This window comes from Notechis scutatus, chromosome 11, assembly GCF_049901735.1.
Source record: "Notechis scutatus isolate UNSWTSFEM ecotype Mainland chromosome 11, rNotScu1.2, whole genome shotgun sequence".
Classification (NCBI taxonomy): Eukaryota; Metazoa; Chordata; class Lepidosauria; order Squamata; family Elapidae; genus Notechis; species Notechis scutatus.
This window is the reverse complement of record NC_142019.1, coordinates 17,240,549-17,256,053: the sequence shown is the minus strand read 5'-3', so window position 1 is coordinate 17,256,053 and position 15,505 is coordinate 17,240,549. Positions and strand designations below refer to the sequence as shown.

The following is a 15,505-nucleotide window of genomic DNA, read 5'->3' as shown; positions in this document are numbered from 1 at the left end:
TATAAAATAAACCAACTCAATGGCTAACAGTTCGGAGGCAAATTGAAATTTAAAAAAAAATGAACAATTCCTGCCCCAGTCAGCTTGGACTTAACAGCTTTCGAACCACGTTTATTCACCGCCTAATGAAAAAAGCGCACTATTTCTTTCCATAGTGTGACCCAAGATAGGCTAAAAAAAAAATCTAACAATCATAGTCAATCATCATCCTGCAAACAGCTGGGTTCGCTAGCCGGCAAAGTCCTCGAGGCCGCCCTCTAGAGGTCGCGCTGCGCCTGTCGCGCCGCCCCGAATAGGTACTTTCTGAACCAGGTTCCTACTGAGCCTGCGCGCGCGGCTCGCGCATGCTCGGAAGGGGCGGCCCCTGACGACCCGGGAACCAAAATTTCGCGGCTTTTGTAGCGGAGGGGAATGTTTTGGAACTCACACGGGGCGACGGTGGGGAGGAGGCAGGGGAGCCCCGACCGTGGGGAAGACTGACGCGGCGCACCTGTGGGGCCGGGGTGGGGGGGAGAGCTGCCTGCCGGAGACCCTGCCATAAACGAGCCGGACGGCTTGACGAGGGGTCCGAAACAGCGACAGTGAGCAGAGAAGTTTGAGCGGGGATGGGAGACCACCAGGAAAGCCCTGGGCGGAAGGGAGGTGGGACTTCATCCTGGGTAGGACAGTTGCGCCCCAGGGTGTGAGAAAGGGGAAGGAACGGGAAAGAAGAAGGAAGGAAGGAAGGAAGGAAGGTGATAGGCATGAGAAGGAAGGAGGGGAGGGAGGAGAGAAGGGAGGATGGGAAGGAAGGAAGGAAAGAAAGAAGGAAGGAAGGTGATAGGCATGAGAAGGAAGGAAGGGAGGAAGGAAGGTGATACGCATGAGAAGGAAGGAGGGGAGGGAGGAGAGAAGGGAGGATGGGGAGGAAGGAAGGAAAGAAGAAGGAAGGAAGGAAGGAAGGGAAGGTGAGGCAGGAGAAGGAAGGGAGGGAGGGAGGAAGGAGGAAGAAGGGAGGATGGGGAGGAAGGAAGGAAGAAGAAGGAAGGAAGGAAGGAAGGTGATAGGCATGAGAAGGAAGGAGGGGAGGGAGGAGAGAAGGGAGGATGGGAAGGAAGGAAGGAAGGAAAAAAGGAAAGAGGAAGGAGGGAGAGAAGGGAAGGGAAAGAAAGGGAAGAAAAGATGAGAGGGGAGGGAGGAGAGGAAGGGGGAAGAGGAAGGAAGGAAGGGAGAAAAATGATGAAAGAGGGAGGAAGGGGGAAAAGGAAAGAAGAAAAAGATGAAGGAGGGAGAGAAGAAAGGGAAAAGAGGAAGGAAGGAAAGAAAAAAGATGAAGGGAGAGAAGGGAGGAAGGAAAAAAAGATGAAGGAAGGAGGAGGAAAGAAGGGGAAAGAGGAAGGAAGGAAGAAAGAATGAAAGGAAGGAGCGTAGGAAAAGAAAGTGGAGATAAATCCAGCCTGTATATATCAAACAAACTCAACAGTGGCTTTCTTAAGATTGATCGAGTTGATTTACCAGGGGTCAGTGAACACCCTCATGTAATTTGAAAGGGAGAGAATGCTGAAAATCTTATTTTATTTCCTCTGCAGAGATTTTTTCCCTTTTGCATTTGACGGCTCAACGAACGGGCCACCATGCCAACCGTTGTGGTCATGGATGTGTCCCTCTCCATGACCCGGCCAGTCTCCATTGAAGGCTCTGAAGAATATCAGCGGAAGCATTTAGCGGCCCATGGTCTGACGATGCTTTTTGAGCACATGGCGACCAACTACAAATTGGAGTTTACCGCCTTGATTGTGTTTTCATCTCTCTGGGAGCTGATGGTTCCCTTCACAAGAGACTACAATACTCTCCAGGTGCAGCAATCTCACCTTGTGTTTAAGGATCACCTGCTGTATATTGATAGATTGTAAATTTAGACCAAGGGTCTTCAAATTTGGCAAGTTTAAGACTTGTGGACTTCAACTCCCAGAATTCCTGAGCTAACATGACTGGAGGAGGAATTCTGGGAGTTGAAATCCACAAGTCTTAAAGCTGTCAAGTTTGAAGACCCTCTGATTTAGACAATGTATTTTGTCTCTCTGCTGGATGGGTAACTATGTCAATTTGCTTTCTAAATATTATAAAGTATAGGAACTGCCTCCATCATGTTGCATCAGTCCATCCCACCTGGTCAGGCAGGGGAGGTATGTTGCAAAGCCCATTAGCAAAAAAAATTTTTGACGGGTGGGTTCCAGGAAGGGAGCATTCTCTGTAGTTGCCCCCACCTTGTGTAACAATCTTTTCCTCAAAGGTGAGGTGGGCCCCAGTCTCCTGACCTTCCATAAAAGTGTAAAAATATATTTCTGGGACTTGCTGATGGGAATGCAGCCGTAGGATTGATTGGTGCCCTGAAAGATTAGGGCACTAACATCAGCCTTTTAATCAATTCTTAACATACCATGCCTCTTTTAAACCTTACATATTGTTTTTTATGCTTTTAATATTTTATTGTGTCCCGCATAGGGCACCTCACTACAGGTAGTCCTTGACTTACAACCAATTCATTTAGTGACTGTTTGAAGCTAAAACGGCACTGGAAAAAAATGACTTAAACAATGTTTCTCTATTAACATTTTAATTGAGTTATAAAGTATTGTAAAATACAAAGTAAATAGAAAAGCAGTTGGGGGGAGGAAGAGGAAAGAAAAATGAGAAAAGATAAGAAAGGAGAAAAAGAAGCATTGACTTCCGACTCTCTCTAAAATAAGGGATTAACATCAAATCACAGCTTTTTGCTTTTTCATAATAATATCAACAAGTCATTCCTATAAAGGTTTATCCATCTAATTGGTAAAACCCAAAGGCAGAGTTTCTAACTTTGGGTTTTGGACTGATAGATCTTTGTAGAAATGGCTTGTTTATATTATTATGAAAAGTGACTTACAATCTGTGATCGTGTGATCACCTTTTACGACCTGACAAGAAAGACAGTGGGGAAGGCCGATTTTCACTCAACACCCATGTTGCTTAGAACTGTAGCGATTCCCTTAACAACGGTGGCCAGAAAGGCAAAACTCACGTAAACCACAGTTTCAACCACCAATAGTAATTTTGAGCTCAGTTGTGGCCGTAAGTTGAAGGCTACCTGTAAAGATGATAAATAAATAAATAAATAAATTGTCGTGCGTTCTGACCTAGAGCTGATGAGTGTTTTTCTAAAAATAAATAAATAAATCAGCCTAAATTAACCCTGTGAGTTTGGGGAGCTTTGTTCTAGCCCAGTCCAATAAGGATCATGCCCTTGTTAGAGTCGGACTCTGAGGGAGAGGAGGAACAGCCCACGGGGAGTGGAGGTTTGGCTCCAGAGGTTGTGGAGGAGGCTGGGGAAGGCCAGAGGCCAGCTGGGCAGTCAGAGGCCCATTCCCTCTGCATCCTAGGACACGCAGTGAGGAACAGAGAAGGAAACAGCTTGGCTTACGAGAGAGGAGGTGGCCATGATCCCCCTCATTGGTTGCAGCTGGGGAGATTAGTATATAAGAGACGGTTACAACACAGAGTTGCCAGAAGCAAAGTGTGTTTTATTTTGGGCTGAAGTTATGTTGGTTGGCGTCCTTCCAACAGACTGTGCCTTGTTATCTCCTTGAAGTTGGTAATTTACTTATCCTGGTCCGTTGTGGAAATTTCTTCATTGTAGTTTGTTTGGTTTTTTATTTCACCTCTATCTGCTCATTAAGTTCGGACTGTATTGCTTTCTTCTGAAGACTATTTTTGAGTACGTTTTATCTCCAACTGAGAATTATTGAGCAGTGGGGCCACGTTGGAGGCATTAAAGGATATTTATTTACGTTTTTGGAGTTTGTTACATTTGTGTCACGCGCCGGGTCCTCACCATAAGTGTCCGCTTTGTTTCCCAGGAAGCCCTGAGTAATATAGACGATTACGACAAAACGTGTTTGGAGTCAGCGCTGCTGGGGGTTTGCAGCATCGTGCAGCAGGAGTGGGGCGCAGCCATTCCTTGCCAGGTTGTCCTGGTCACCGATGGCAGCTTGGGCATTGGGAAGGGCTCCCTCCGCCACTCTCTGTCCACGCTCAGCCAGCGGAGCGAAAGCAACCGGTTTCCACTGCCTTTTCCCTTTCCATCCAAGCTTTACGTCATGTGCATGGCGAACCTCGAAGAGGTGAGTCCCCTTTTGAGGGCCAGGAGGGGGGGATACAATTAGGTGAGTCCTCGATTTGCATTGGCCTGAATGGGGATTTGGAGGGGAACCAGCTTTATTGAGAGGCAGAGTATCTGGTTCGGTTCCAAGCCGGGAGAAAGACACTGGAGACAAAATGCAGGCTAGAGGTTGATTAGAAAGAGGGTCTATTTATTGATGAACAGGACCAGATAGATGTTTGTGGTTCTGGTGGAGCTGAGCACATGGAGTTGAGAGTGGAGGGTTTTTATATCTTCTCTTGGGCGTTGCACTTGAGCTTCCTGTTCCTGTGCAAGAACATGTATTCTATTGGCTGTTGTCAGACTCCCATGGGAGTTACCTAGGGGTCATAGCTGGCTCCGTAGGTTGTCTGAGCTCCCAGGTTTGGTTGAAGTTTCTGAGGGTGATAGAGTGAAATTGGGCAATTCCTAGTGTGGCTGAGGGCTAATCCTATCTTTGTTGGATCTTGGGTGAGGGTATTTGCTTATGAATAGAGCTATCTCTTTATCTCCTAAGTGCTGACATCTGCTGAGGGCTATCAAGAAAGCTGGGGGCTGCTTTCTGTCTCCCAGAGTATATTTCTCCCTTTAGGGAAATATAATATTCTTCTTTTTTAATATTTCCTAGAATATTTCATTCTTCTAGGGTGGGGTTAGGGTGCTAACTTTCAACACAAACAATTTATCAATTAAGAATTGTAATAAGCCTGAATTTGATGTCTGTGAGTTCAGCAATCCCTTGCTCGATTGTAACACTTTTTAAAACACAAATTTAACACTCTTTTAAGTTTCTTTTTTCCAAAGTGGCTAGTTTATGATCTGTAACAGGGATCCCCAACCTTTTCGACGCCGCGCCCGGTTCCGGCGTCAGCTGGGCGCCGCGGCCCGGTTCCGGCGTCAGCTGGGCGCCGCCATCTTTTTGACGAAAAATCACTTCCGGTGACGTCACGAAATGATTTTTCGTCAAAAAGCGGCGCGCGCTTGGTGAGCTTTTGGGTAGAAATGGCTTTCTACCCGGAAAAGCTCACCAAGCGCTGGCACCGCCATCTTTTTGACGAAAAATTGCTTTTTTACCAAAAAGATGGCGGCGCCAGCAACCAGCGGCCCGGTAAGGCTTGTTCCGCGGCCCGGTACCGGTCCGCGGACCGGCGGTTGGGGACCCCTGATCTGTAATGTCCCAGGAGGTTGAAAGATTATTTCTCTGCTATTTTTTTTGCCCTTGTTCTCTCCTCAAGCCTGTGTCCATTAATTATTTTGGGCAACTTTTGGTCTGTTTGTCCTTCCAGTGAAATCAGCAGAAGCTAATGCAACCTCTACTTAGATACAAACAAAGCAGAGCGGACAAATAAATAGCTATGTTTTTGTTGTTGATGATTGGAAGTTCCCTCCTGAGATTTCTTTTTTTAAAAAAAGGTGTTTTGATATGCTTTTTCCATTGTCAGTAAAACTTTGTGTTTCCTTTCCATTTGAAGCTCCAAAGCTCCGATTCTCTAGACTGCCTTGAACGGCTCATTGACTTAAATAATGGAGAAGGACAGATTTTTACCATCGATGGGCCCCTTTGCTTGAAAAACGTACAGTCAATGTTTGGGTAAGCAATCTTGGTTAAGAATCATGGGGTGAAACTGCCTCTGGTTATAGTCTGGGCGTCAACTCATAAAGCATCCCTATGCCTGCTTTAGAGTTGCCATAAACAAAGGTGGGGGGGAGGGAAGGAAATCTGGAAGAGCAGTGCAGCAGTTTTGAAACTGGAAGTACATTCCAACACTTACCTTAAAAAGATTGCAACTAAGCTTATCGGAGCTTTTGCCCAGGAAAATATTCAATTGGAGAACGTAATTGATGACAACTAGCCTATAAAAGTGCTTCATTGGAGAATCTTGATTTATGAGACACCCAGGGTGGAGGGGGGGAAACAGGGTCAACCCTGTGCCAGAGTTGGCTTCATATAGGTCATTGCCAGTATATGTCGCTCCTGATAAATTCTTTGAAGTTTTTTGAAGTTTGTCTCGAGGCTCATGATTTAATTAGGGTGATCGCTGGAATCCTGACAGTGGGGTTTCGTCACGTTCCTTCAATCTGGTGCCTTCTAGATCAGGGCTTTCTCAACCTGGACCACTTTAAGACGTGTGGGCTTCAACTCCCAGAATTCCAGCACAGCTGACTGGGGGATTCTGGGAGTTGAAGTCCACACGTCTTAAAGTCACCAAAGGGGACAGCTATGGTGATGCATGCAGCTTCAACTTCTTTAACCCTAGACACACCTGGAAGATGTCAGATTGGCAAAAGCAGATCTATGTGACTCAGCCGAATATCGTGAAGGACCAGTTTAGCCACCTGCTTATAAATAGGATTTGGATGCTGCATCTAATTCTCTCAAGAGGTTTAGCAATGCATGAAAATAAAGGAAATTAGGCTGTTTTGCTTATACAAGCCATTGAGCCAAGAAAGCATTGAATTACTAGCTGATAGCAACTCAATGCTATGGCCTATTCTGTATATAATACTAAGCTTGGTTTTTCACATAAAATTATGTGCTAATGTTGCAAAAAAAACAACAACAACTCCGTGTTGTTCGTGCAACCAGATTATATACATTTCTCTACAAGGCTTCTTCTCAAACCAAGAGTTGAAGAATTTGTAAAGCTCAAATTTTGGGAATGAATGTGTTTCTGAGTAAGGCAAGGGAGGCAACAGGCTCAGAGGAATTTAGGGCCCATTTCACATTCAAGATCTAGGTTGCACACTGGTTTAATGCGTGATGTGGACATTCTAGCGCTTGCTCAGCGTGGCTTGAGCCCTTGCACAGAAAGACCCAGTAGATCTGCATTCCCCCCAATCCACCCCCCCACCCTGAAAAATAACTCCTCACATAGTGATTTGTTTCTGTGGATTTTGACTGATGATCATTTCTTGCCCTAGAAAGCTAATAGATGTGGCGTACACACCCTTCCACGCTGTGTTGAAATGCGGCCACTTGTCTTCAGATGTGCAAGCTTTTCCCAGGCCGGAGCCATTCGTTATAGATGAAGAAATCGATCCCATCCCTAAAACAATTAACACAGGTAAACTTTGGCCTCTTTGCTCTCTTCTGATTTACTTTCTTCTGGTGCTTTAAAGCCCACAACATCTAATAACCATCACACCCAATAAAATAAGTGGGTAAAATGGGACCTGTTAGGTAAAGGTTCCTCTCGCACATATGTGCTAGTGATTTTCTGTTTCTAGGGGGTGGTGCTCATCTCCGTTACAAAGAGCCAGTGCTGTCCGAAGACGTCTCCATGGTCATGTGGCCGGCATGACTAAACGCCAAAGGCGCACAGAACACTGTCACCTTCCCACCAAAGGGGTCCCTATTTTTCTACTTGCATTTTTTATGTGCTTTCGAACTGCTAGGTTGGCAGAAGCAAGTAACGGGAGCTCACTCTATTACGCGGCGCTGGGGATTCAAACTGCCGAACTGCCGACCTTTCTGATCGACAAGCTCAGCGTCTTAACCACTGAGCCACCGCGTCCTTATGGGACCTGTTACATAAAGCAAAAATCCATAAAATTCCTGTTTCTGAGGCTGTTTCTGATGCTCCACTCCTGGAAGAAGGCGAAGCTTCCTTGAGTTGAGCTAACTCTAGTGCCCAGGACTCAGGGATATATATCCCTGCTGTTTCCTTGACCAAATACCAAAGGCTTGGACCTTGCTTTCTCTCAGGGTGTCCATTGGATCACCCAGTGTTGCCTCAGAACCAGTAGCTCTCTCATCCAACTTCTAGGTCAACAAGTTGCTCTCTCATCTTGGTCAATGGGGAAACCACTTAACAACCGTGTTACTAGTTTAATAACTGCAGTGATTCACTTAACAACTGAGTAAAGAAAGGTGGTAAAAGGAGGCAAAATTCACTTAACAAATGTCTCACTTAACAACAGAAATCTGGACTCAGTTGTGGTCGTACTCCGAGGAGCACGTGTAGTCCAATTGCCTTTTGGAAAAACACCCTTGAGGAAACCATCACCTGGATGATTGAGAAGCTTGGTAGACGAAAATGAAGTCTTAACAAAACAACAGAGTTGGAAGGGACCTTTTAGGGCATCTAGTCCAATCCCCGCCCCCGGCCCAAGCAGGAGACCCTACACCATTTCTAACCAATGGCAGTCCAGTCTCTTCTTGAAAGCCTCCACAACTTCTGAAGGCAACTTCTGTTCCATTAGTTGATTGCTCTCCCTGTCAGAAAATGTCTCCTTGTTTCCCTCCTTCAGTTTCCATCCACTGTTTTCATTGTGTGGTCTCCGGGGGCTTTGGAGAATAGCTTGACCCCCTCCTCTTCTCTGTGGCAGCACCTCAAATATTGGAACTTCTGGTTTTCAGCAAATTTGTGTCACAGAGAGAAATGAGTAAGCTTCATAAACTGAGGAAGCTTCTTGGATAAGAGTAGAAACTTTCAAATAAAAAACCAAGGAAGTCCAGTTGGCTTTTGGAAAAAGCACGTTTGGGACAACCATGAACTGGATGATACAGGATCTCCTTAGATATTTCACCTGTGTGAAATGAAAACGAAGTTTTAACAAAATAACAGAGTTGGAAGGGACCTTGTAAGTCATCTAGTCCTTGAGTTGAGCTAACTCTCCCCCCACCCAAGCAGGAAATCCTATATCATTTTTGACAGATGGCAGTCCAAGTCTCTTCTTGAAAGCTTCCAGTGATGAAGCTCCCACAACTTCCGAAGGCAACTTCTGTTCCATTGGTTGATTGTTCTCCCTGTCAGAAAATTCCTCCTTATTTCCAGGCTGAATCCCTCCTTGTTCAGTTTTCATCCGTTATTCCTTGTCTGGCCTTTGGGTGCTTTGGAAAACAGCTTGACCCCCTTCCTCCTCTCTGTGGCAGCCCCTCCAATATTGGAAGACTGATGTCGTGTCTCCCCTGGTCTTTCTCTTCACTAGATTAGCCAGGCCCAGTTCTCAGACCCTGAAAGCACCTTTTCTTTTGTAGATCTGGAGATCGTTGGCTTTATTGACATAGCAGATATCGCCAGCCCGCCGGTCCTGTCCAGACACCTGGTGTTGCCTATCGCGCTTAACAAAGGTGAGTGACCCTACCTTCCCCAGGCTGGCAGTTCTCCAGTTGGCAGGCCCCGCAGGACGGAGCAGGTTCTGATGGCTTTCTCTTCTCTTCCTGCCCAGAAGGAGATGAAATGGGCCCGGGCATCGTCGAGGATGTTGAAGATGAGAATTCAGCCAATCAAATTGCAGGAAAGATCCCCAACTTCTGCGTGCTCCTTCATGGGAGCCTGAAAGTGGAAGGAATGGTGGCTGTTGTTCAGTTGGGGTACGGAGGTTGGCCTCTGGGTGGGTGGCGGCAACATGGATGCAGCCACCAGAAAGGCAGTTGTGGCTCAGAAGAAAATACATATGTGCGTATGAACTGTGTTTCTCCCAAAAATAAGACTGGGTCTTATATTAATTTTTGCTCTAAAAGACGCGTTAAACCTTATTTTCCAGTTAGGTCTTATTTTGGGAGAAATATGGTCCTAAATGCATCCGTCTGTCTAAACGATCTTAACGGATTTATTTTGGGGGGGTAGGGTTTCTATTACGAGCATCCTGAAAAACAACAACAGGGTCTTATTTTCCGGTTAGGTCTTTTTAGGTTTAGTTGAGGTTACTTTATTGTCATTACACCTAAATGCCATCCTCAATGTACATTGTAAGTATAAAAATGAAACACAAACACACATCCTTCGTATTCTACACATTGAATTGAAAACCCCTGATACTGCGTTCAAATTGCACTATACAGTAGAATTCAAAAGAGTTAGTGCCTTGGGATAGAAGCTGTTTTTCAGCCTATTTGTCCTTGTTTTTATTGTCCTGTACCGTCTGCCAGGTGGTAATAGTTCAAAAAAAGGGGAGGCCCAGGATGACATGGGGATGTTTTGAAGATGTTTTGAACTTTCTTAAGGCAGCAGGAGCTATAAAGCTCTTCCAAAGAGGGGAGAGGGCAACCCATGATCCTCTGGGCAACGATGTTCACCCTCTGGAGTGCTTTCCTATCTGCCTCTGTGCAACTGGCAAACCCTACACAGGTGCAGTAACTTATGATACTCTCTCTGGTGCAGCGGTAGAAGGTCACCAGCAGTTTCTCATTCAGTTGTTGTTTTCTGAGAAGCCTCTGGTAGTAGAATCTCTGCTGGGCCCTTTTGACCAGGGCTGCAGTGGGAGCACCCCAGGTCAGGTCCTCTTTGATGATAACAGCCAGAAACTTAAAAACTGGCCACTTGCTCCCCTCGGCCTCCTTGATAAGCAAGGGCTGGAGGTCTGATCTGTTCCTTCTCTATAGTCCACGATAGGCTCCTTATTGGTTTGAGGACCAAGTTATTGTCTCCACACCACGAAAGCAATCGTTGGCCCACGTCATCTCGGAAGGCAGACTCATCCCCCCCCCGGAAATAAGTCCCACCACTGTTGTATCATCTTATTTGTGGAGAAACATGTAAAATGGGGCCAAGCTCCCTTAAGAACTTAGCAGCAGGAAATTTTGCACTCAGTTGTGGTCATAAGTCCTGTATGTCCCCCCCTTTTTTTTTTCCTAAGTAGCGACAGCTATTTTCATTGTGAATCTCTGGTTCTCCCTTCCAGACCTGAATGGTATGGAATGCTCTATTCTCAAGCCGACAGCAAGAAGAAGTCCAACTTAATGATGTCTCTCTTTGAGCCAGGACCAGAGCCACTTCCTTGGCTGGGCAAGATGGCCCAGCTTGGTCCCATCTCAGGTACTGGCCACGCTGGTTTTAAATGGTGCCGCTCATTCCCTCCCTGCTTCTAACTTCCATTTTGATACAGATGCCTTGATGTGCCTTAGAAGGTTCTGCTCTTGGGTGTTTTATCCTCATGACTTATTATGTGAGCAGTGAAATGCCTCTCGTAGGCTCCGTGGTTTGTGTTGGTGTCACCATCCTTCTGAATCCGTTTCAGGGTCCCCTTTTCAGGAATTGTTGCTGTGCTTCTTGAAGTTTTTGGGAAATGAAGGTTAGTAGCAAAAGCACCCAGACTTATATACCACTTCGCAGTGCTTTACAGCCTTCCCTAAGCAGATTATAGAGTCTGCTATATATTGCCTGTAACAATCTGGGTCCTCCTTTTACCCACCTCAGAAGGAGGGAAGGCTGAGTTAACCTTCAGCTGGTCAGGATCGAACTGCTGGCAGTGGGCAAAGTTAGCCTGCAAGGGCTGCATTCTAACCACTGTGTCACCATAGCAAGAGAAGAGGAAGGAATAGAATAGGGGTGTTAAACTGGCAGCCCGTGGGCCAGATGTGTCACATGCAGGCCACGCCCACCCCAGCTCCGTGAAGGGGGAAAAAAACATCACAATATATCATGGGATGGCAACGTGATACAGCAAGTTTAACACCCGTAGGATAGAATAACACAGCACTTTTGACTTATATACCACGTCACAGACAGCCTTACAGGCCTCTCTAAGCAGTTTACAGAGTCAGCCTCTTGTCCCCAAGGTCCTCATTTTACGGACCTCAGAAGGATGGAAGGCTGAGCCAACCTTGAGCCGCTCAGAATTGAACTGCTGGCAGCCGGCAGTCATCAGGTGTAGCCTGCAGTACTGCATTCGAACCCCTGCGCCACCCTGGCTCAATGCTCAAAAGATTTCAGAATTCCTGAGACAAGTAACAGCAAAACCTCATCCTGGTCTGTAGTCTAACCCAGGGTCTCCCATCAGTGGTAACTTGTAAGACTTGTGGACTTCAACTCCCAGAATTCCCCAGCCTTCAAAACTCTGTAAAGCTGTAGTCAAATCATAAGCACAATCGTGATGTCCATTTCACAGCTGCTTTGCTTAACAGCTGAATCGCCGGTCCCACCTGTGGTCGCTCAGTGAGGACTATCCACACCCTTTTTGTTTTTCAGATGCGAAGGAGAACCCGTACGGGGAAGATGACAACAAAAGCCCCTTCCCTTTGCAGCCCAAGAACAAACGAAGCTACGCTCAGAACGTCACCGTGTGGATTAAACCGAACGGCCTGCAGGTAAGTCAGGCGGGATCCAACTCTGCCCCCCACGGGCAGAGGAAGCTCCTTTACTAAAAAGATGAATCGGAACGGCAATTTCTCCCGGGAGGGGGGGCCTCACCTGCCCTTGCCTTCTGGGTGTGAGAAGCATTGCGCAATTCGAGGGGACGGTTGTGGCCTGTCGGCTGCCAGCCTCTCCAGCGGACGAATCAGAGGAGGAGGAGGAGACCGCGTGGGAGTCAGGGCAACCTGAGAGCTCAGAGAGGGGAGAGGGAATAGAGGAGAGGGGCGGAGGGAGAGGGAAAAGGAAGGAGGAGAAAGAGGAAAGAGAAGGAGGAGAAAGAGAGGGGTTGGAGCTGGCAGAGAGAGAGAGAGGTGGGTGGAGCCTGGGCTGTCTATCAGCCCTCAGGTGGAAAGTCAACAGCCCCCAGGTCTGGAGGTGGCTGATGAGGAAGAGGAGGCGCAGCTGTGCCCAGTGCCTGATGTGTGGAGGCGCAGAGGAGAGGAGAGCAGTGGAAATCTATGGGCCGGTCCTTGGGACGGAAGAGCCACTACTGCTAGCGAAGCATTCATCTCCCTGCTGGACAGACTTGTTAGCCTGTGATGCGAGAGAGACTGGCGCTCCTAATAAAGGAATTGTTGATCGATTACAGAGGGTTTGTCGTATCTGGGGAGCTGGATCAAACCGGGCGCTCTCTTCCAGCATCCAGCAAGGCCAGCCCTATCAATGGGTCAGCCAACCCCCTGGGCCATAAGCCACTACCGGGCCGCCCAAAGTGGTTGATGAATGTGTGCGTGCGCAAATTCCCCCCCCCCCTTGTGCAAGTCATGTGCGGGTGCATGCATGCGCCGGCTGGGTGTGCGTGCCTGTCGCACAAATGAAGCTGCACGCACCTGGGGCTCCATTGTGGTTGTAAATTGAGGGGACTGCCTGTCGTTTGCTTCAAATAACTTGCCTTTTATTAAAGTAGAACCCATTTGGTCTATGTGTGTGGCTTCCTTTTTAGTCCTCGGTTGCACGAATTTATCCGTCGCTAATTTCCAAATAACTCGCGTTCACTAGTAGTCCATGATAATCCTCAGCCTGTGGGGCTGCAGGGTTTTTCATTCCCATTTGTCCAGGATCATCGGTCTGTTTGCTTCCTGTGGGCGTGCAGGATGGAGGCTTTGGACAAAGGCAAGTCCTGTTGCTTCTTCTGAACCGTTGGGCTTAGATGTTGAAAGCAGAGAGGCCCTTAAACCAGAATGCATCTTTTGCGTCTCCCAACGTAGCAAAACGAGGAAAGAATAATGCCTTTCGCTTCGGTTGGCAGCTCCGCTTTGGCCACTGTTTTTTGTGTCTTCTTCCCTCTCCCACAGACTGACGTACAGAAGATACTCAGGAACGCAAGAAAACTCCCCGAGAAAACACTGACCTTCTATAAGGTGAGCATTGGGGACAGAAGGCCAATCGATGTTCAGCTATTAGTCAGCCGTCTCACATTTTCAAGTTCCAGTGGATGGAAACTGGGAAACACAGGTTGCCATGCTGGGTGTGTGTGTGTGTGTGTGTGCGTGCACGAAGGGAGGCTCAGCCAATCTCATTGTACACATGTTGTACTCTGGCAATAAAGGTAATAATAATTATTTGCCACCCATCTCGTTTCAAAGCAACTCTGCGTGGCTTACAACATTGAGAACCATCACATATAAACATACCCAATGAAACCACAATCCAAAGAGAATAAAATATGTCTTATTCAGATTTCCCGCTTCCTTTTTTTCCCAGAGTCCAATCATTTATGGGAGGGTGTGAGGGGCTGTAGCCCAGAATCTTTCCTTCTGAGCCAGAGCGATGATGCCGGAGAGCCGATGGATGATTTTCCTGCAACTTTTTTTGGCTTTTCCAGGAACTCAACAGGCTGCGGAAGGCCGCCTTGGCCTTCGGGTTTTTGGATCTGCTGAAAGGAGTGGCGGCTATCCTGGAGAGAGAGTGCACCCTGCTGCCTGACACGGCGCACCCTGACGCGGCCTTCCAGCTCACCCACGCAGCCCAGCAGCTCAAAATGGCGAGCTCCGGGTCTTCCGAGTATGCTACTTACGACCACAACATCACACCGTTGCAAACAGACTTCTCTAGCAGTGGGACGGAGCGAATGTGAGCAGCTCCGAGGCAGAGACTCTGTGGAGGATTCACCTTCTCTAACAAGGGTGTCAGACTCAATTGCATTACATCAGGGCTGTGGTCGACCTTGGGTGTGTGTGTGTGTGTGTGTGTGTGGCAACTGGGTGGGTGTGGCCAACTGGGAGGGCGTGGCCAGCTTGACTCCACTCACTGGGCATGGCCAACTGGGTGGCCAACTAGGATGGTCACTGGGATGGCCAACTGGGAGGGCGTGGCCAGTTAGACTCCACTCACTGAGCATGGCCAACTGGGTAGCCAACTAGGATGACCACTGGGTTGGCTAACTAGGATGGCCAACGGAGAAGGCATGGCCAGTTTGACTCCACTCACTGGGCATGGCCAACTAGGATGGTCACTGGGATGGCAACTGGGTGGGCGTGGCCAGCTTGACACCACTCTCCAAACTGTTGGCATGTTTCCTCTTTGCATTGGGTAGACTGGACCAAAGCGACGTGAGCCGGCCTCTTACATTTTCCAAGACAGCCCCATGAGCCGGATCTGACCACATTGCTGGCCGGATGTGGCCCGTGGGCCTTGTGTTTGACACCCCTGTTCTATGAAATGTCGAGACTGCTTTCCTCACCCAGATTGGACTTTTATTAAACTTAACTCCATTTGTATTCCACTTTTCTTTCCATCATAAACCCCGGGAGGGTGTTCCCATCTCTACAACCAGCCCACGACAGATTAAAATCAGGATGCACTTACCTGCATCCAAAACGGACCACATGGGGACTCGTGGGAGGGGCCAGCCAGGAGTGGGATTTGGAGTGGGTGGGGTCTTAAGGCTTTTTTTGGGGGGGGAGGTAGGGCTTATATTGGGCACATGTAAACATCAAGTTAGGACTTACTTTCGGGGTAAGTTGTATTTTGGGGGGAACAAGGTAGTTCATCCTGTAACAATTACTGGGCTAGACACACTGTTTCCTCAACAGCCTTTATTGTCCTCCCTCAATGGCTTTTGGTGCACACAGCCAAGATGGTTGATCCAAGTCAGAAATCCTGGTTTAATAGACGGGGCATCATCTGTCCTGGGGTTTGCTGGTTAGGTAAGCTGAAAAGCTGCTGAATGACTGCCTCCAGCAACCTAGAATGGCCCTCTTGTCTTAGATCCGCCACATCTCCAAATGCAGCAATTGCACAGATGTTCAAGCACATCTGGAGCCAAGCA

At 47.6% G+C, this 15,505-nt stretch overlaps 1 protein-coding gene across 2 annotated transcripts; it reads left to right on the top strand.

Moving 5' to 3' along the window:
* Window positions 1-327: 327 nt before the first annotated feature.
* Window positions 328-14,954, top strand: INTS14 (integrator complex subunit 14). Of its 2 annotated transcripts, none has more exons than XM_026673112.2 (11): window positions 328-581; window positions 1,569-1,835; window positions 3,876-4,139; window positions 5,629-5,747; window positions 7,079-7,221; window positions 9,138-9,230; window positions 9,329-9,473; window positions 10,784-10,917; window positions 12,070-12,188; window positions 13,530-13,595; window positions 14,060-14,954. In XM_026673112.2, exons 2-11 carry the CDS (start codon window positions 1,614-1,616, stop codon window positions 14,309-14,311), a joined length of 1,557 nt encoding a protein of 518 aa, XP_026528897.1. In that variant the 5' UTR covers window positions 328-581; window positions 1,569-1,613; the 3' UTR covers window positions 14,312-14,954. The 2 variants fall into 2 exon arrangements, with proteins under 2 accessions (XP_026528897.1, XP_026528898.1); XM_026673113.2 differs by having other exon boundaries at window positions 427-581; window positions 9,332-9,473.
* The last annotated feature ends 551 nt before the right edge of the window (window positions 14,955-15,505 follow it).